The sequence below is a fragment of the Cydia strobilella genome, chromosome 7, assembly GCF_947568885.1.
Source record: "Cydia strobilella chromosome 7, ilCydStro3.1, whole genome shotgun sequence".
NCBI classification, from domain to species: domain Eukaryota; kingdom Metazoa; phylum Arthropoda; class Insecta; order Lepidoptera; family Tortricidae; genus Cydia; species Cydia strobilella.
The window spans coordinates 10,952,051-10,975,330 of NC_086047.1; the positions used below are offsets into that span (position 1 = coordinate 10,952,051).

A 23,280-nucleotide genomic window follows, 5' to 3' on the forward strand; every position below is an offset into this window, starting at 1 on the left:
ACTGAACGTATTAAAAAGGGGCACCATGGTAAGTCAAAAAATACTCAACATATCGCTCTACGACTAGGAGATTTACCTAGAGCCTTGACTCGACCCATGAGTGACCCGCTTTAATATATTTAATGTCAGAAGTTTTGTAATTAAAATCAAACCAAAAGATAGTTTTCACATCTTTATTGACACATGAAGCGCGAAGTCTACGCACAGTGAACCTAGGACAGCGATCTAGCCTAGCGTAACAGTAGTAATCTCAGAAGGCAGTGTAACCATTAACGTTTTTCGTGCCTTCTAGTCTCAGCAGTTCGAAAATTCCGTGTCCCACCTGAACCTTAGTTCGTTCATTAATATGGATCAAATTTCACCGCACAGAACTTCTGAGACTAGAATAAGCAAGCGATCCCCACGAGTTTCACCGTCTAATCTCATGGTGTAAATTGCAAACTAGCTTATCGCCAGTCTAATCTCAATGTAATGGTGCCTTCATACCGGGCTAACAGTTTCGATACAATAGCAGACTAGACGTGCTACATTTAACCTAAGTGTCTCCGCTGTCTTTCGCGGGTACCATCATGAGTAAAATCCGTCGCACGCGTCCACGCCAGTTAGCGTTGTTCATACTATTTTTCGTTCACCCGCTCCGTGCACACGCGCAAGACAGCGGAGGCACTTACCACTGAACACAAATGGATTTTGTAATTCGATTTAGGGCCAGTTGCATCAACCATATTAAGCGGACTGATCAATATAACTCAGGTCTGACACTTCCCATACAATAAAATTTTGCAACGCTTTCAGGAAGACAGATGGTTTGGCGCAACCGACCCTCAATCGTGTAGCATTAAAGGTTAAAACTTTTTGGGTAAATTGTAATTAGATGGACTGGTACCCAGCCTTTGGGCCTTTGAGCGTTAAGTAATGATTTGTTAAAACGGACTATAGAATTGCTCTCGCTCTAAAACATAGCTGCTTTCTTATTGGTCAACAATTGTTCTCCCGGTGTGAATGCACTATGAAAAGGTCTGAAGATGATGGTTTAACTTCGGCAATAAACGCTAGACCCACCGGTTCTATTGTATATGGGGAGCGCGGTGTTATATCTATACATCAGTCAAAATTTGAATATTACTACCACTGTTTACATGGGACTATTTACATTGTCAAAAACTTTGTTATATTTCGTGTCTAATAAAAATTATGTAACACATACGTGAATATTAAAGTCGTTAAAATAATCATTAAAATTATGAATGCAAAAATTGTACTATTCAGTAACATTTATTGAGAGCAATAACTAAGCGCACAAAATGAAACAGTGCTACAAGTAACATTTGACTTGAAAGTGTAAAAGAAAAAGCTTCCAGCACTGACCAGCCCTCTCTCATTGGTTTTTGATTGATAATCTGTTACCTTCAACGGTTTATTGTTCTTAACATCTAATTAATGAAGGTAAATTTTCGAAATCGTTCAGTAGGTATCCAAGTTGCATACAATTAGTTAAGATAATCAATTAATCATACAATGTGATATCTAACTATATTTCAGTTCTTAGGCTCAAGCAAAGAATCAAGCTTTTCGGGCTAGCACGTTCGTATGATATTATGAGTTTGTCTCCAAGGTATTCAAAATGATCTGCACGCACAATCTCATTCTCATAACAAATTAAGTGTGTTCAGATAATTGTATACACATCGCTAATGTACTGGTGCTACTGATATACTTGTATAGGAACTAGCTTGGATAGTTGCTTTATGTCCCAATTAAATGCGATCGTGCTTGGTATGTTGTGATACCAGATACGAAAGTATACAGGTACAGATCAGTTATAACCGAATAGTAAAACGTTACATGGTTAAAAGTATTTTAAATAAAACGGACATCTCCTTCAAATATTCAAACACATGGTTCTAAAAAATACAGTTATTAGATTAACTCAAGTTTAGTGATTAAATTTAAGTAAGGCTACGCACACGATACGCGTTAATATCAGGTCAATTTCCCTAGGAATTGAGTAGCATGTGTGGCTGACCTTACGCGTCTATCCTAAGTAGGTACTTTAGCGACATTTAATTACACATAACGATCTCTAAATGCTTATTACTTATATCCTTCAAGTGTCACGTTATTTCAAAACTAAGGGAGTTTTTTTATATTTTGTTTAAAAAATTCAATATTTATTTTATGAAAGGCATTGTTTCAGTTATTTTTCATTTTGTCGAAGCGACTGACGCGTAATAAAACGCTGTTTTAAAAAGTTGTTCTACTTTTGAAATATGGCACGCGTCAGTCGTTTTGACAGTTGTGAGGATTGTTTTTGAGGTTCTTTATGGGGCACAGTTTAGTTAAGAAATCCTCGTTTAAGCTTTGGGTTTTTTATTGCGTCTCTTCTTGGCGTCGGAAGTCTCTGGCGTTGGCTGCTTAGCGTTAGTGTTCGGAGGTACTCCTGACTTGCTGTATAGATTGTTTAGAAACTCTTCCAGGTTAGGATCATGTCTGGAAACAAACGATAAGCATAATGATCAAATATAAAGTCAAAACAAACATACGGATCCAGGGGAAACTTAGGGAGTAAAATCTCGATCGGTGGTTGTAGCGGTAAGGCGTAGGGATTCAAAACTAGACGTCGTGTCATGGAACCTTGGCTCGCACTACACAAGTTTCATATCGCTAAATATATCTGCTTATTCATGTTTAAAGAGGTTTTCAGAAAAAATGGTACCATTAACTTTTTTTTCGAAAAACCACCAACTTTTGGGGGTTGGGTTGTGTGGGAATGAGACAAAGAAAAAAAATGTCCCCAGTTTTTCATACAAAAATTGTCATTTTTTGGGGCATATTTTTTGTCTTTTTAAATTGATAGTCCTGGTGATTCTGAGTACAAATAACCCAAAAGTTTTAAGTGAAAATGCCCTTGCCTTTAAAACGCCGCGCCTATCGTGTGCGGCGCGTCATTGTGAACCTTGTAGAAATGCACGAAGGTTGATATTGGCTTGTAGGTGCACGCGTCAGGGTCACGTCATCGTCAGTCTCTGGTGGTCAAAGGGTTCTCCATCTCGTTAGAGGAGGTCTGCGCTCAGCAGTGGGAGATATAAAGGCTGATGATGATTTCGGACAATGTCGTCCGAAATAAATCATACCACTTACCCAGTGGAAGGTCTCTGGTTGAGATCTGAGGCGGCGGCGGCCTTGTTCCCCAGCACGATGCGGTACTGCACCACGTGGCAGTCGGGCCTTAACTGCTTTAAGTTCTTTTTCTGAAACAAAAGGGTACCATATAATGAAATAATTGATACAAAAGGGTCACAGGCTGTCCTTGATTTCCAACGAACCCAACGTTGAGGCTACTGTAGCCTAATTTATAGATGATGTTTATACTACGGTCCGATACAAACTGTAATGTACCTACTGTCCGGGCGCGAATTCCGTGTGCACGGCCGACGAGGAATGTTAGGAATGTTGGGCGTCATGACAGAGTGGTGTCATTTTGTACGTACGGGCGCGGCGCACCCCCCCCCCCCAACTTCCTCGACCTCCGAATGCACGGAATTGCCGCGCGGACAGTACTTACTTACCTGATGGTATTTGTCATATCCTCGTATCGCGGTGCATTCGGATGCGCCCTCTGCAGGCCGTTAAGTCTCGCAATAAATATCTAAGTGACCGGACGTGCGTGTTTCATTTATTCATATATCTCACAAACTATTTTAATTTTAATATTTATTTATTATTTATTTATTTTAAACTTTATTGCACAAGAACAAGTACAAAAGGCAGCCTTAATGCCTTGAGGCATTCTCTACCAGTCAACCACTGGGCCAAACAGAAATTGTTAAGGTGGGTGCAGTGCGATGCGAAAAAAAAATTCTAAATATAAATTCTAATACTAACGCCAATATACAAACTAGTAATATTTATATACTATTATACCTTTATAAACTACATAAATAAACAATATAAATACATATACAAATTTATCATATAATATACATAAATATATATTTGCATGTGCGGGGAATTTATGTCATAAAACACCACTAGTTTAGTTTAAAACTAATCCACACTTTCAAATGACCATTTGTGAACCTTATTGTCAAGATAAATGTTGCGCTGTTTGTAGTTTAGTATATTTTCGACAATAAAAATTAGAATCTAAATGTCTCTATGACCCAAAACTGACATTACATTAAAAAAAGAAACAGTAACTTGCAACCAAAGAGTGGGAATATATTGAAAAAATGAAAACTTTTTGTTTTAGTACAAATTAAATTTATGGGAATCGTGAATATAGAGAACTAGCGACCCGCCCCGGCTTCGCGGTCTTTGATACTATGTAGTGACTATGAACTATATAAACCAATCTGTTGACATGTTTACAACTTGTTCCATTTTACTTTTACTGTTTCAAATATGGTTAAACAAACTACCGTAATTATTTATCCATTGTTCTTATTAGTGTAGTTGGCCTCCCGTTGTAACTTGAAAACGTAGTGTAGCTATGAAATAAATGTAACTAGCCTTAGTAATGCTTGCGTAATAAGGAAACCGTCATGTCGGCAGTCGGCACAGAATAAGTAATAGTACTACCGTTCAGAAAAGAAACTTCCTACAAAACCGAAGTTTGACAGCGGTTCAGGGACGAATCATCCCTTTCTTATGTATGGCACTATCCCTTTCGGCTTCTGTGGTCTTACACGCAAAAGGACGTCAAGTTGTATCAACCCTAATCATTGCTCGGAGCAATGCTGAGCCGAACGGAGCCGAGAACGCCTGAAAGGAGGAGTTTCGCACCTCTGATGTCGGGTAAATAAACGGTTTATACCTGGCAACTGGCCCACTGCGTGATCTGGTAGACGGCGCCGTCCATGCACGCGTAGTACATCACGAGCAGCCCCATCATGCTCGACTCCGCCCAGATGTCGCCCTGCGCAGAGTATACATTCTATACTATAGGGTCTAGGGCTAGGGAAGGCAACTGATTCATATTTATCCTTTCAACGCTACGCATATTATATACAACGGTTCATATTAATACCCTTTCGCTTGATTGTTTTTTTAGATTTTATTATATTATTATAAATGTTAGGACCGAAAAGCAAATCCCATACAAATTTTTAAAAGCTCCTCTCTCAAACGAACGGGCATAACTATGGGTAATATACAATAAATTGTGAAATAAAACAAATGTATAGTTATAAAAACCAGGGAGGGAAATGGGGACTACGTTTCTATGGAGAAACGGTTATCCACTATCGTCTTAAAAGTGTTGCAGGCAGTCGCCTGTCGAACACTAAATACAAAACATAATATTTATCAGCAGCATGGATTTGTCAAATATGGAAAGAAGGACACGTTGTTCAGTAATAACGCGATACCATACAATTTTCTCATTGTGTAACGTAACACTAGTAGCCAACCCTATAAACAAGTCTACATTTTAATATTTTCGACGTTGGTAGTAGTTTACCTCCTTAGCGGAGTGGCGTATCTTGCACTGCACGCAGTAGCGCGCCGCGTAGCACGGCCGGTCCGTCAGCACGCGCTTGTGGCGCCTCCCGCAGTTCGTGCATCTGCCGACAAACATTCACTCAAACACGCATTCAGTGGACCAAGCGAAGCAAAAGTCTCCGTTTCAGCTTGGTTAAAAATGCTTTTGTATTGTTTTATGCATTAACGAGACTTAATCACGTATACTTAAACTATAAAATTACCTCCGACGTTTCGAGGACGGCATTGTTTCCGTGGTCTAGGAGAAAGACTGGTTAATATTGACATCAGCATCTTCTAGCTGCACGAATTTTTCGAACTACCCGCACTTGATTATTATGTACGTTTTGCACACTAGGGATGTCTTGTCTTGTCCTGCTGCGCCAACAGCTGGCTGAGCTCGCTCCACGCCTCCACGTGGCTACTCTAGCGCCTCTCGCATACGTTAACTGATGGTGTTGTGTGCAAACTTCATCTTACCTCATGTTGTGTGCAAACTACATCTTACCTGATGGTGTTGTGTGCAAACTCCATCTTGTCCTGCAACTGCGCTAATAGCTGACTGAGCTCGCTCCACGCCGCCTCCACGTGGCGCGATTCTAGCGCTCGTCTTTCGTACGCTTCGCGCCGTTCCTGTAACAACACGATCACTTTAATATACATCAAAGAGACCCACGCCCAACAACAACAACCCCGAACTCTTTAACCTTTTCTCGGCCAAAGTTATCTAGTGAAGCGCGCGGCTACAGCCCAATAGATTCCCGCAAACCGCCGAAACACCACACACATCAGCCAGAAGTCCGTGCTGGATACGGTATATATATTGATAATGTTATATACTGACCGGCTCTCCTATAAGGTCGAACGCGTGCTGGAGTATCTTGAAGGCCTCCTCGGCGCCCGGCTGCTGGTTCTTGTCCGGGTGCACGAGGAACGCCTGCCGCCGGTAGTACCGTTTGATCTCCTCGTCCGTGCACGTTACGCTCACGCCCAATATGCTGAGGAGATAATTATATAACAATAAGGTTCTCTCTCCCAACATATATTGACGCGGATTCGGCTTAAACCGATAGAAAAAACCTTTTCTCAAACATGCAATGAAATATTGATATTATGTTCTTCATATTACCAAGGCAACTTAAAAACAAGCCATATGAGGAGAGACTAAAGGAACTGAAACTTACTACCCTAAAGCACCGCAGAGAACGCGGAGACCTAATAGAGAGTTACAAAATACTATCTGGGCACTATGACCTCAAGGATTTTCAAGAGATGTTCAAGCGCAACAACAGCGATCGTCTGAGAGGTCATCACTTAAAGCTAGAAAGGCATAGGTCTCACAGTAACCCTTACAAACACTTTCTGAGCAACCGAGTAGTAAGGGCTTGGAACAAACTCCCGGAAGACGTAGTTTCAGCACAAAATGTGAACCAGTTTAAAAATAAATTAGACAAGCATAACACTACATCTAATACTCGTTCATGATATATATCTTTATGATTACTGGATACAGGCCATATCAGTTGCCATAACTGCCTGCCTGCTTATTAAATAATAATAATAATATTAGGCTGGGAAGTATCACGTCTCAGGCGCGGCTAGACGAGAGGTTTGATTACGTCAATGATAATGTAATTAGGTATACACTTTTGCATTTTGATGCAGGGTCACAAACAATCAATAGGTACCTACTAAACTACTAAGGTATTATTATCTACTAATTGTGTGCATCGATATGCCGGTCGATCAACCCGTTTGACACATAAAGATACTGAAAACTGGTATTTAAACGTTGCTGTAAAAATAAAACTAATGCACCTGCACAAGTAAGCCTGTTGCTGTTATCAAGACAATAATACTAAAGTCATCTTCACGGCTACCACGAATTGGCGTTTGACAGTTGACATTTACGTTAGCGACTCGCGACTGAGTCAACTCAATCACATCACAATCTATCTTACCAATACATCAGCGCGAACGAAATGGACTGCGCTCGAGTTTACGCAGTCGCTAACGTAAACATCAAGTGTCAACTCGTGGTACGGCTCGGCTACTGTTCATATGAGTGATGAGCTTGGCTGGTCACAAGTCACAACCCATAGGGTATTTGACAAGCTTAAAGCAGGATGGCCCAAAAATACGAATTATGCCAGCAATAATTATGCAATCTATACTAATTATAAGGCAGCATTCCCTATAAAGGTACGAGCCCCGATGCATATGTTTTCGTCTAGTCAAACCATTTTTTGAGGTTCTCGCGTTTGTACAAAAATAATGTTTATGTTTAATGCTAATGCTAATGTAGTTTAATTTTATATGGTAATATTCTCCAATAACTAAATCCAAATATAAGAAATACCGTTTGTACTGAAAAAAAAAGAACGATTTATTTTATTTTATTTGACGGGTAGGAATAGGAATATAACAGATGTCAAAAGGGCTATTACTAGGGAAAGCAACACGGACCAATGTACTGACAATTCTGTTTCGAGCCCATGCATGAAGCAGTGCTATAGATAGGAGAGGACTATATGATTTGGAGAACGTTTTTAAAAAGTAATTTTTTTTAACAATTAGTCTCATGCAATTTTATTATACGATCAAAATAAACTAGATTAAACATTACTATTTCGGTTCCCATTACTGGGTCATTTTATCTTCATGTGTAAAATGTATTAGAATAAACAAAATTGTTGTGTGGAACTAGAAGAGCTAATTTGCATCGGCATCGGGGCTCGTATAACTTAGGGATGTTTTGAAAAAAAAAAAAACTGTATTTGTGAAAATACTACTCTAATTTTTTTTACACATCACATGATGCACGATCACGGTTTTTAAAACGGAAGGAAGTCCCGTTTTAGTGTATTATGATAGTAAAAAGTAACACATTGATTCGATTTTTGTTTAGAAAATGGTCACGCAATCAAAAAAGTAGTAATTATACATATTATGATAAGACATTGTTTACTAACTACTTATTTATTTAATCTTAATTGCACAAAAGAAAATACAAACGTACAAAAGGCATCTTCACGGCTACCACGAATTGGCGTTTGACAGTTGACATTTACGTTAGCGACTCGCGACTGAGTCAACTCAATCACATCACAATCTATCTTACCAATACATCAGCGCGAACGAAATGGACTGCGCTCGAGTTTACGCAGTCGCTAACGTAAACATCAAGTGTCAACTCGTGGTACGGCTCGGCTACTGTTCATATGAGTGATGAGCTTGGCTGGTCACAAGTCACAACCCATAGGGTATTTGACAAGCTTAAAGCAGGATGGCCCAAAAATACGAATTATGCCAGCAATAATTATGCAATCTATACTAATTATAAGCCAGCATTCCCTATAAAGGTACGAGCCCCGATGCATATGTTTTCGTCTAGTCAAACCATTTTTTGAGGTTCTCGCGTTTGTACAAAAATAATGTTTATGTTTAATGCTAATGTAGTTTAATTTTATATGGTAATATTCTTCAATAACTAAATCCAAATATAAGAAATACCGTTTGTACTGAAAAAAAAAAAGAACGATTTTTTTATTTTATTTGACGGGTAGGAATAGGAATATAAAAGATTTCAAAAGGGCTATTACTAGGGAAAGCAACACGGACCAATGTACTGACAATTCTGTTTCGAGCCCATGCATGCAGCAGTGCTATAGATAGGAGAGGACTATATGATTTGGAGAACGTTTTTAAAAAGTATTTTTTTTTTACAATTTATATTATTTATATTCTCATGCAATTTTATTATACGATCAAAATAAACTAGATTAAACATTACTATTTCGGTTCCCATTACTGGGTCATTTTATCTTCATGTGTAAAATGTATTAGAATAAACAAAATTGTTGTGTGGAACTAGAAGAGCTAATTTGCATCGGCATCGGGGCTCGTATAACTTAGGGATGTTTTGAAAAAAAAAAAAACTGTATTTGTGAAAATACTACTCTAAATTTTTTTACACATCACATGATGCACGATCACGATTTTTAAAACGGGAGGAAGTCCCGTTTTAGTGTATTATGATAGTAAAAAGTAACACATTGATTCGATTTTTGTTTAGAAAATGGTCACGCAATCAAAAAAGTAGTAATTATACATATTATGATAAGACATTGTTTACTAACTACTTATTTATTTAATCTTAATTGCACAAAAGAAAATACAAACGTACAAAAGGCGGACTTAATTCTACAAGGCAACTATCTATATATATAAAACATACTGAACTTGAACATAAGACTAGTAAACTGCTAATATATTAATATCGTTTGATATAAAAAATACAGTATATTTTGCGAAAAAATATGGGAGCAACCCAAAATCCTGATAAAAAAAATGGATATTCCCTACATTGGGTTGATAAGATGTTGACGTTTTCTAAGGGAGAGCAAAATTGTTTTCGACTCAGGACTAGGATAACAGTTATGTCGATATTTGATGTTGTCAATCCCTCGTTTTTGCTAGAAAAAGTTCTAGGTATATTGATTTTAGACCGACTACATATTTGGTTTGTTTGTTTACTCTGTCTGGTGATAGCCACGACAAACAATGGCTGATAAAACGTATTTTTAGAAATTATTTACTCAAATTACTCTAGTATCAATAAACTTTTATTATACATGAACACTAATGTATACCGACATAAATACGACATAATATGAGCAGCTTGCTTGATCTGATATACACTAGTAGAGGTATAAAATATAATTTTCTCGTGAACAAACTCACTATTGAGACCTAGTGTAGCAATACATTACCAAATCGCAAGGCTCACCTGTACGGATCTTTCCCCTTGCAAGCCAGCAGCCGTTTCATTGCCTCCTCGCCTGTCGCCGGTAGTGGTATATTGGCGTTAAGCTTGCTAGAGTCGTTGTTATCAACCTCGACGTCTGCAAAAAAATTGGTGCGTGTGAATATTGAGAGGTATGTAAGATAGTAATCAGAAATGCATTGTTATCGTGGATTGACATGTGTTAATAACGGGTTTTTTTATTTAATTTACTAGACAACATCAACCTAATTTGATGATGTACATACGTATATTTGTAACGCTCCATTATAAAAGTATTCTTTAAAATTAAACCTCTGGGAGTGAAAATGAGGTGGATATTTTTTTTACGCATACGCGGGCGGAAGCTAGTGGCTCATATGGAAGGAACAAGTCTTAGGTATACCTTTAAACGAGCAATTCTTGTATATATGTATATTTTTAGATACTATAGATATTAATAGATATAATTATAGAAAATAACTTCAATTGGGTCAAAATGACCACACATAGATCACATATGTTCAAAACTTAGATCCGTAAAGATAAAGATTCTTTATTTGCAAGAATACTTAATTCTAAAATACAGGTGTCGTTTTGTTAAAATATGGTGTACAGTATTCAGTCGCATAACGACATGCAAATTAAAAAAAAAAATGTTATCTAATAGTATAATTAATAGATTAAAATTCCAATATTAAAATTCATAAAAAGTAATTGATTGATTAATTAATAATAAGAACACTTAACTTAAAATAAATACATTTTTCAACCATTAATTCTTAGGTACTACTGCAAATTACATTCCAAATATTCCTTAACGCTATAGAAACAGTGCTCTAACAGAAACTAGTTAGTTTTTTCTTGTATTCCATAGCGTTTAGTTGTTTTATACTGTTGGGCAAATTGTTGTATAGAACTATGCACATATTGTACGCATTCCTCTTATATATATCCAAGTTGCACCGGGGTTGATAAAGTAGATTTTGGTATTGAGTTCTCTGGCTTGAGAAGAATTCAGATCTCATTTTAAACAAATCTGGACGGTTTTTTACAAGTAAACATGCTTTTTTAATATACATGCATGGCAGCGGTAATATTTTTAATTTCTGAAATAGTGGTCGGCCGTCATGGCTAACTTAACATTGCTTAAATACAAACTCCCATACAATACACTACGTATGCTTTACTTATCACTCGCAGACTCAATTATATGTTATGGTAACACAAGCTACGGGCGGCCGTACAAAACCTACTTGGAACAAATCCAATGTTAATGGTAGCAAAATATTGAAGAATAATCCACACAAAGATTTTTTTATAAGAATAAAACAATTAAATAAATAAATATGTATATGTATATATTTCGGGGATCTCGAAAACGGTTCTAAAAATTTCGATGTAATTTGCTATATAGGGGGTTTTGGGGCGAAAAATTGATCTAGCTCGGTCTTATCTCTGGGAAAAAGCGCATTTTTCAGTTTTTATATGTTTTCCGAGTAAAGCTCGGTTTCCCAGATATTTTTAGAGCTACGCACAAAACTGTTTTCGTAGCTCTTATGAGATCACTTCGGTCTTGCAAATCGGTTAAATGCGTTTCTTAGGGTTCCATACCCAAAGGGTAAAAACGGGACTCTATTACTAAGACTCCGCTGTCCGTCTGTCACCAGGCTGTATCTCAAATCTGTAACAACAAATACTAAAAACCGAATAAAATAAATATTTAAGTGGGGCGCCCATACAACAAACGTGTTTTTTTTTGCGTAATGGTACAGGAACCCTTCGTGCGCGAGCCCGCCTCGCACTAGGCCGGTTTTTTTTATAAAAACGATTAGGCTTTTTATAAGCATTTAATATTTTAATTAGATAATGAACATTTGATAAATCCACGTGATGATTAACAGGGTATCGTATGAAGTTATGAAGTCTTTATTTATATTAAAATTTCTCTAGTGTGCTACTGAGGGAAGATTACCTATTTATACTATGTTAATTACTAGTTTATTTTCTTATAAAAAAACGTTTTCACCTACATGCCGTGCTGTGATATATAGGTACCTAAGAAATTAAACAAAACAACTTCCGGTAATAATTAAAGATCATCATACTTCGACTATCGATGCGAACAATTGTGCAATTATAATTATTTAATATGTGAAATTTTAATTAATTAATTAATTAAAACCGTGTGCAATATGCATTGACCTCGATATTTACAACCAGTCTCATGCGATGTTCTTTGCTTGTGTACTTGCACTATGACGTCAAAGTGTTTAAAAAAACAACTTTATTCATAATGAGTGCTAATGCAGTTTACGGTAGTCGATATAATAATTGTAATAATGAACTTTATCAATAGAACTACGAACACAAATTGTATATTGTAATGTAGTATAAATTTATTATAATTATATGGTGGACATTGTATATTATAGTATGGCTGAATTGACGTGTAAAATTTGTACAATTTTATCAATAAATGTCTTATCTTATCTTAATGCTAACAGCCCATTTGGCAGAAGTTCCGAAATTCAGCGTTCCCCGCCATCAACACCAGTGCCATCGGATACCGGAAAAGAAAACGCTTAACCAACGAGCGCAAAAGACCAGACCAGCCTTAACCCGATAACAACATAACATCACAGATTCAGAACTGGATGAGCACCATAAATTGAACAAATTGCAACTCCGACCAAAAACTCAGGATCCACAATCTTTGTCGAAAGGTTTCCCTCGGTTCCGCAAACTTGTCAGTTCTTCACCTCGTTAACCACTGCACTCTTCAGACGCTTCAAGAAAAACAAGAGCTATCAGATAGTTTCAGAGACCTCAAGGACAGTATCGATAACACTAACAGACCGGCCACAAACGCACTTTTTGTTTGCCAATATGGTTAAAACTATAAAAACGAAATCCATTGTAATAATTTGAGCTCAGTTGCAAAATCAGTCAAGTCAAGCGAGGACATTAGACACCTAGTACAAAAAAATATTAATCCCGAAGAAATGCAATTGCACATAAAAGAGCGCTGCGTAAAGTTAAAAACTTGTTACAAAAAAAAAGAAAACCGACTACAAAAATGATAGAATAAAATATCCTTTTTTAAATACGACTAAGTATATGCGTCTCCAACTGATATGTTTAAGTCGGTGTCGGTGTCGGTGCTCGAAAGCGATTCTTACCAAAAACCTTTTTTAACGCAGGGGTAAATGCATTTACACATCTCACCCCCGGGCTGGGGAAGCCCATTGGGGGGTGGTATGTCGAACTCGCTCGTCTCGTACCTCTTCTGCTAACCAGAGGAAGGGGAGGAGAATACCCACTAACATCCCCTGCGGCGTCACCCTCTTTACCGTTAGGGCAGCGTCATGGGATCGCTTGCGGCATTCTATCCGCGAACCAACAATAAAACCTAGATGGATCCATTTTCACCCTCGTCAGCCTCTGGTTTGAAAATTAAATCGAATCATTACTTTACAATTTAATACTCACCGGCCTACCGCGAAAACTCGGGCAAAATAATTATTTTAAAAATATACCCTAGTTTGATCGAATTGTCCTTTTCATAAGTCCCTATATTGTAAATTTCATCAAAATCGCTAGAGCCGTTTTTGAGAAATTAAAAAAAAATATGCAGATGTATCTAAAAAAATATGATAGATTATTTTCCGCTATTGTATGATAAAGTTTTTAAATATAAAACAATTACAAACTTAAAAAAAAAAGCCCAAAATCATCAACTTCTGGGTTTTTCCAAGTTTTCCCACATTTCGTCTTAAAACAAATGTAATTTCCATAAATTATAATACTGCGTAAGTTTAAGTAAAAAATTGGAAAATGGATTAGTGTTGAAAGTTGACAGTTAAAAGATAAATATCAATCACCTCATAGGACAATGCTATGGTGGAGATTTCCACCATGCAAAGAAGGGTTAAGTTATAGGTATAGGACGTCAATTACCTTTCTTGAACCATTTTATTTTCCTCCAGAAGCCGAATCTGGTGTGTCCGAATTTTCTGTCAATGTAGACCAGGTACTTGTTGCCGGCGATCTTGTAAAGCCACTCCTTGCTGCTTCGCCACACCGCTTGGGAACTCACGTACGTTTGCGTAAACATCGAGGTACAACTGCGAAAAGTAAACAACATAATTGTTATGTTGATCCGACTGTACCTACAGAAGGTAAACATTTTAATCACTGACAAAATACTTGTTTCTTTCTGCCTTGTTGAGTGGCCAATTACTCTAGAGGGGCCCTTAACTATAGTAGTCACCCTATTTAAGAGTCCCCGGCAAGCCCGGTTCTCCTTACAAACGTGGTTACGCTCTCATTTTAAAACGACTAGCTAAATTGCTCTGAAACTTTGTACTAACATTAGGATATCTAGGTCTGTAATTAGTTTATGTAGCTTCAGATACAATAGTAAAAAAATAACAGCGAATTTAAATTGTTTAGACAAAACTTGTTTTTGCTCTATTTCGTTTGTTTTGTAATTTTATTTTATTTATTTATTGAAAACAATGTAAGTTTACAGTTTAAAACCAATTCATTTACATGCTAGGAATACAGACATGAATAGGAAAAATACATACAAACTAACGAAAACTAACCTTAACATAAATACTTATAAAAACATGCGCATAAAATGTCAAAACAAATTCTAATTATACTAGAGCTATATTATAAACTAATTCAGACCTAGATATATCTCATGTCATTGTATGTGCAGTTTCATTACAATCCAGATCCAAAGATACCTATACAAGTAGGCTTTATAACGTTTTTTTGCAACACCTACTCTTTTCGATTATTTGTTTTGTTTCCGCTACCCAAAGGTTGTCTGGAAGAGATCGCTCTTTAGCGATAAGACCGCCTGCTGTCTGCCTCTGTCATTAATCAATTGTTTTTCTTTAAGCTGTATCTTTTACTGAGGTGTGTCAATAAAAAATATTCTTTCTAGCTATCTATACTAACACAGCTGCATCTAAATCAATTTTTTATATTCTTATGATGGTTATTGATTGCTTGAGGATTGCAAAGAGTGAAGTGAAGAAACGTAATCTAGTAATAAAATCTAAACCTAAAACCAGTAGTTGCTTAACTTTACTTTCCGTTTTGTGTAAGAACTAATTTATTGTTTACTTGTATCGTAAGATCAGGCAGATGGTGAAATTGGCATGATGACAAATTTTGAAATTCCATTTAATATTGTCGGTATTGGTTCCGAAAAACGCAATATTTCAGCTATATTCATAAGTTTTAACATAAATAATTGCATTTTTATAGCAACTAAACCTCACGCGAAAACGTCTGGCGTCCGTTTGTTACGTCACGCTTTGGTAAACATTGCAGTGATGTAGGAAAGAGATATGAAAGGAATCGCTTTTATAGAAAAGGTGGCAATACGTAAATGTTAAAATTTTGATATAATTATACAATCTTTTTATTGAAACAACTTTATTATATAGTTTGTCAAAGGACTGTCTCATCTCAAACATAGACAGAGAGAATCATACTATCTTTGTCTTACACTAGTACTAGCACCCAAAAGAAAGGGATGAGTATAATTTTCCTGGTTGTTACTGACTGACAAATTGGTTTGACCAACTATATATTTGCAAGGTGGCCAGTCATTTTTTTTATTTTTCATCATTTTAGAAGAGGGACAGACCATACTTTTTCTATGTAGAAGGGTCTCTCCCCTGATCTCTTCAAAAACTAAAAAAAAACTAAATTTTGACCTTACAAGTTGGAGTCTTACAAATTCGAGCAAATTAAAGTGTAATGATTCATTTAAACAATAATTCATACCTCCATTGTTTATTTTGAAAAATTATGCGCCAGGGGGGAAAGACGCCAGGGAAGTGACTTTTCATGTGAAATCAGATATAATTGTGAATGTATTTATTGTAAATAATTAAAATAAAGTATTAATATACTCTATGCACAAATCATATAGTAAATATTAAATATACAAATAAAATTAAGTATTTAAATAAATAATTTTGAAATAAAACTGACCAGGGGAGATACCACTTTTATGAAAAACCGGCCATGTGCGAGTCGAACTCGCGCACGAAGGGTTCCGTACCATTACGGAAAAACACAGCAAAAAAAATCACGTTTGTTGTATGGGAGCCCCATTTAAATATTTATATTATTCTGTTTTTAGTATTTGTTGTTATAGCGGCAACAGAAATACATCATCTGTAAAAATTTCAACTGTCTAGCTTTAGGTTCATGAGATACACCCTGGTGACAGACGGACAGACAGACAGACAGCGGAGTCATAGTAATAGGGTCCCGTTTTTACCCTTTGGGTACAGAACCCTAAAAAGCATTGTCAAGATGTCAATGATCAAAACAACTGACAATCGGAACCAAAAGATGACCATTGCAGGGTTGGTCGCATTGAATCAAATGCCGAGAGACATTTTGCATGTTTGAGGTGCTATTGTAACAAAACTGAGTTAATCAATTAATTGAAATTGACTGTCTATAAAGGAAATTACCATAATTTATTTAAATTGTTTAAGAAAGGTATGAATGAATATGAATCATAGACATCGTTAATACCTCTTAACCGAGAATTACCCTAATAATGCTTTAATAAAATAAAAAATAATAATACCTCGAATTTCCGATTACGTTGATAACAAAATTTCCAAATGTGTGATGTGTAGGCAGGGGTTTGCTAAATGTGGGTGTGACAAGGAGGGGGGGTCAAAAAATCTTGAATTTCGTGTGACGTAATTTATGGATGATCCCAAATTGCATTTTTCATCCTGGACAGCTAGTGGATATAGAGGATGTGCAATAGCGTTTTGTATTCCCTGACAGAAGATGGTCTATGTTTTTAGATATTTTACGAAACATGCCCATTACTGTTTGATGCCCTAAAACAGCAGCCGGCAACCGGCGGCCCGCGAGCCTCCCAGGCTATTTTGTATGTAAGATTGACAAACAACAATACCTGATAAAGTAATAAATATTAACAATGGCCCGCGTCAACTCCATTACTACTATGTGGCCCTTGGCTGTTAAAAGGTTGCTGCTGCCCTAAAAGGTAGAAAGCATTAAAAAATCAAATAAATGAGTACTTACAGATCAAACAACAAATGTGCAGTCATTCTGCATATATCTGACAGCAGGTAGAAGAACCATACAATCGCCTTCCAGGCAGCCTCTCCCCAATGCTCCAGGTAGTTTTGAGCCAGGCCTAAATACCCAGGCTTGTTCCTCTTAAACTTAGTCTGGGTGGTTTTCTTTTTATCCTGTACTGGTTTTGCCATTTTATGGTTAATACGAGCCTCTTTTTTCTTCCGAGCCTTGGCACTGTCAGTCTGGTTATCTTGAAAGACAAATTGAGACTGTTCTTCTTCATCAGCTCTAGAATCATCCTCTGCTGTGGCATTGTTATCGGTATATTTAGCCCTATCATTAACTTTCCTATCTTTCTTAGGTTTTTCTTGATTCTCAATGAAAACAAATTGACTTCCACTGCCTTCAGTGTAGCTGATATCTTCTTCATTAGTGATGTCATCAAAAGAGGACCACTTACGAGATATATTATTACGCTTATTCTTGGATTTTTTACTGGGTTTTTGACGCTTTTCAATGTCTTCATTATTTATATCTCCAGACTCACTGCCAGAAGATATAGTGTTTGATTGCTGTTTTTTCTCTTTTTGCTTACTACTATCATCAGTATGTTTCGGGTTCGATGGTTTATCAGGCTTGGAGCTGTTTTTGTTGCTGGAAGTCTTAATTTCTATACTATTTTGTGGTTTAGCCTTAATAGCATCTGGTTGGGTATTATTCTTGTTTTTAGCTAACACGTCAGAATATGTTGGACGCATTGGTTTCACCTCGGCCACAATGCGTTTTTTGTTACTTGTGTCTGCTAAAGGACTGTTTTCATTTCTTTTTGGAGAATTCTCAGGCTTCATTTGACTTATTGGAGATTCCATTGGCTTTTTTGGAAGAACATTAGGTGGCACATCAGGATGGGTCAATGGATAGTTTTGTCCAAAGGGAGAGTAAGTACCAGAGGAATTGGGCTCCCAGTTTCCTAAAACTTCCTTCAAGAAGTTGGAGGTAGGCATAGCAGAGGTTTGATTTATGAGGTTTTCTTGTATGTAATTATTGTGGGCGGTAGTGGTTGGTGTTTGCATCTGAACATTGTTATTGTTGATGGAGTATTCCTGGTTCGGAGTAAACATTGGGGCCTGCTGAGGAGCCTGGAGAGGCATTTCACGCAGCCCCTGATTGTGGTTGAATAACTCGTACTGTCCTGACATGGGGAAGTATAGTTGTTGAGTATTTTCGTCATAAAAGAACCTGACTACTTGCCCATTGGCTAATTTAAGCATGGCGGTTCCATAATTCTGATTGTTAACGCGAGCGGCATTAGGCATGTTGTTAAGCAACATATTTTCATCTTGGCTGGCCCCGGTTTCACCCGCCTGCACGTTGTAAGGATGCTTGTTCAAATAAACATCGTTCGTGAAATCGCCGTTAGCGTACATACTGTTATCATTCATTGTAGGCGTGTTGGATGAAAGCGGCACTTGTTTTCTTTCATTTAACATGCCAGGTGCACAGTTTTCAGTTGTTTCTGCACGGTAATTCCAAGCGTTGTGCTGCTGCATGTCATTGTATCGCGGATCATCCTTTGGCGACCTTGTCATTTTTGGTTATATCTCACTGGGCACACGCGCTATAAAAATTTATATGTCAATGTAAAACTGTCACACTACACTGGTGGATTTAGCATTTTTTACTGTTCTGTAAGCTGAATTAGAAATTATTTAGTTATAACGTGGAATATTTATTGACGATTTGACGCTCTTCATTTTTTTTATTTTGACACATTGTAAGATGCGTTCCTGATTCGCGACCAATATTTCGCGACCGCCAAGTGACAGTTTATAAAAAATATTATTAATGATTACAGTAAATATACACGGCAAATATTTATAAAAGATATGTTTTATTATACTGTAAAGCATATTTTTATTATATTTATATTAATTTTATATAATATATAGTTTGTCAAAGGACTGTCTCATTTCAAACATAGACAGAATCATACTATCTTTGTCTTACACTAGTACTAGAACCCAAAAGAAAAGGATGAGTATGGTTTTTTTGTTCTTATTTACTGACAATTTGGTTTGACCAACTATAGAATGAACTTTACTCTTTGAACTACAAGCGCGCTCCAGACTACGCGGCGCGAAGCCGCGAACGCGAGTGTGGAGTCGATTTCGTTGATTAGCGAACTATACCTTCGCGTTCGCGGCTTCGCGCCGTGATTAGCGCATGAGTGTGGAGGGCACAGATTATTAACTAGTTACTTGTGGAGGGCTCTATAGATATGAAATGATGTTCCGTTCCGTTACACGCAGCGTGACAGACCAATACAAAACGGACCAAGTGCGTGCCACGTATAATGGAGGGTTCCGTACCTTCATAACTTTCATAAAGGAAGCGATTGGAGTACTAGTATCTTCCCGCTTTCCCTATCCTGCGCGAGCTGTTTGACTTTTTGATACGACAATAACATCTCTTTCTCGCTCTTACTTATGGGTGCGTCGCACAATGACCTCGGTGCGGTGCGATGGTGTGGTACGACCATAAGTACTTCATAATTATGATGTTTTAATATATATTGCAGTAAAACAACTTCTTCTGCGTTACATGTGTAATTTAGCACTTATACAAGAAATATTTCGGTTCGGTTCGGTTCGGTAATTAGGGTCACATTTAATACGGTGTATAAAATGACGACAATTTTTATTAAAATGTATAAAAACAGTACAAAGTTACATTAGCTTAAAATGAGTTGTAACCAAAACAAATTATCTTTCTGACTGTCCGCTTTCCGCACTGGCATGAACAGGTGTACGTGCGAAAGATAACGGCGTATAAATTTAGCTGTAGAAGGAAAGAAATGGATTAATGAGATGGAGATTATGGACGATAATGGCTGTTTCAACGGGTGATTGGTGCCTAAATTTAATGCCGAATATTAGGTTCACCTGACAATTAGGGGCAATTAGAATTTTGAAAATGCCGTAAAGAATTGCGGAATACGGATAACAGCGGCTTTACAGAATTAAAAGAAATAATTATATAACAAAAAAAAATAACAATGAACAATTATAGGGTAATTAAACGGGAACCGATCCCATAACGTTATAAAAATATTCAAGCTCCGTAGACGATGACAATTTGTTTGTTCCTTTCTAAAGAAAAAGTTCGGCCAACCAACGCTGTACCGTGACCTATCGAACCACGCAGTATGCGGGCTCGTGTCCTCCTAGGGTCTGATACCTGACCGAACCGCGCGGACCACGGGCTCGAATCCTTTGATGACGGTTGCCGATCGTCCCTCAAGATCGGCACTCACGAGCGCCCTCCGGGGCCCTCCCAACGGAAGGCTCAAAGCGCTGTCCTCAGCACCGCCTTCCGGATGGCCGGAGCCCTCCCAACGGAAGGCTCAAAAGCACTCCTTCAGATACGCTTCACAAACTCTTTCCAGCAACTAACTGATGTCTATGAGCACATATGTTTTCACAGATGCAAATCGTTCGTAATCTCTTTGGATATGACCCAAATTACATAAAAATATTGACTACGCGACTTAAAAAATCGCGAGCGCACAAAATATAATGATGCAGTCCCAGACTCAGTCACACACTTCCAGGGAGCAAAAAATGAACAAAAATAATGCACTTTTACTCTTTTCTCTTCAAGTCTCTAAAGTCTAGATTGATCGTGTCTTTCACAATCTCTAACACCTCCAAAATTTTCATTCAAAATTAGCGCGAATATTCTCTTAAATTCATAACTGCCAGCTCTCGGCAACCTTTGATATAAGCTCCATCTAACCATCTAGATTATTTCATTAATTCATTCAAAAGGCGTTACTTTCTGGCACTTACGTCCTTGGAGGATACTAAATCCTTCAAGCTTACGTCCTAATATGGCATTTCAAACTGTTTTGAGAAGTCGGTTTTTTTCTATTTATAAAGATTATATGTAACTTCTAAATGTAGTAGCGACTAGCGGCTCACAAAACACGCCTATGTTCCAAATTTCATTTAAATATAGGTACCTAGCTATAGTTGGTGAAACCAAATTGTAAACAAGAACAAAACTATAGCTATAGGTTGTCAAAGGACTGTCTCATTTCAAATAAAGACAGAGAAAATCATACTATCTTTGTCTTACACTAGTTAGTACTGAGTATAGTGTTTTTGTTCTTATTTACGGACAATTTGGTTTGACCAACTATTTCAGATAATGACTGACATAGGGCCAGACGGACCGACGGACGGAAAAGCAGACAACGAAAGTAAAAGGTTTCCGATTTTTGCCATTTTGGCTATAACCCTAAAAACGAACAATGAGTGGCGTTCATATTAATGTGCTTATACATGGCTTATACTTTGTGAGAAACTCCTTTTATGATTGAATAGCAAGAAGTGTTTTATCGCCAAGCTTGCTACTTTGATTTCATAGGTAGTGATATAATCTAAAATTAACTATCTAGACACGCGGCAGCGTGTCAAGCCAAGTTCAAGCTAACAGAACTGGCCAGCAGCACCGTGTGTAATATTACATGAACCATTTGGAGCCGCTTTTGACTTTTTTTGGTTTTTGATAACTCAAAAACTATTTCATATAAAAAAACATGTCAAATTTGGCTTAAGTCGTGCCCAACTCGCACCGCCAACTTGCAATGTTGCATTTGCTAATATCGATAATCGACCATCTTCGTCCAGGCGATTTAAAGAAGTTAAAACATGCCGCGTTTTATAAAACTACAAGTTACAAGTTTTCTGTTTGTCTCTCTTTCTAACAACTTTTTTTAGGAAGAGAGGCAAGAGCATGGAAGTAGGTTATGGGACGGGTTTGGGTATCTGAAAGAGTGCTGTATTACTTTACCTACACCGATAATTCTGTACCGATAGCTTCATGACTGATGGTCATACATTCGATGAGATCAGATGAGGACAAAAAGGATTTATTATTTCAATAATAATTATTATAAACTGAAATAAATGTCATGTACTAAGAAAAAGTGACCAAGGCCTCCAGTGCCCCAGGCTGCTATCGCGGCATGTGCCTGTGGCATTCGGCCACTGGGCCACAGCGGCATAGGTCGAAATTTTCCAAGTATATGCACTTGTTACTTCAGTAACAAGTGCATATACTTGGAAAATCTGAACTGTTCTACCTTCGGGATGGCCAGGGAGTGTCTTAGACTAGTTAGCCTGAAGGCTAAGACGCTCCCTGGCCATCCCGAAGGTAGAACAGTATGGTACCAAAGATAGATATAACTCCGTAATAGATGGATACAGTCTATCTATAAATCTTCATTTTTAGTTTTAAAGTGTGTCGATAGATGGCAGTGAATTTTCTGTGGTTACAAAATTTACTATGACCAAAGAGGATATGACAGTACTGCTCTAGTATAAGTTACTCTATGATGGTACTAACTAAATCATCCATGTGATTCCGAGCGAGCGAGAGAGATGAGCGCTGCCAATCAATACTGTTAGAAGTATTAGAACAAATTAAATTATTTCAGTTTATAATGTATTAATTTATATAGTAGTGTTTCTACTTAAAATAAAAACCAATTAAATTATTTTCTGTAAATAATTTAATTTGTTCTAATACTTCTAACAGTACCTAATAATTATTATAAGCAAGAAAATGTTTTAGAAACAAGGGCCTGACACTCTTTGATACGTCTTATTGCGATTCCTATGAGGAAAGAGAAAATAGTGCCATGCTTATCACCGACCGGGTGGCGTCATAGGTGATAGATAGGAAGCGATGGCGAAATACCGAAATTTATAAGTGAAAGAGAAAAATATGCTGCCCAAATTTTATATGAATATTCTTTCTCTTACCCCCAGTCGCTCGGTGGCGCGTCTATAATTATTTGTATATATGGTATATACTTTGTTATCATGAGTTTAATGTGTTCGCAAGGAATA

General features: G+C 37.2%; 1 protein-coding gene across 1 annotated transcript; it reads right to left on the reverse strand.

Moving 5' to 3' along the window:
- Positions 1-159: 159 nt before the first annotated feature.
- On the reverse strand, positions 160-19,141 carry LOC134743074 (dnaJ homolog dnj-5). Its single transcript, XM_063676367.1, has 9 exons — positions 17,369-19,141; positions 14,225-14,391; positions 10,271-10,385; positions 6,326-6,479; positions 5,990-6,114; positions 5,462-5,564; positions 4,817-4,918; positions 3,142-3,251; positions 160-2,490 (listed from the first exon to the last, which is right to left on the reverse strand). The coding sequence occupies exons 1-9, from the start codon at positions 18,952-18,954 to the stop codon at positions 2,355-2,357; spliced, it is 2,598 nt and encodes an 865-aa protein (XP_063532437.1). The 5' UTR covers positions 18,955-19,141; the 3' UTR covers positions 160-2,354.
- Between the last annotated feature and the right edge of the window lie 4,139 nt (positions 19,142-23,280).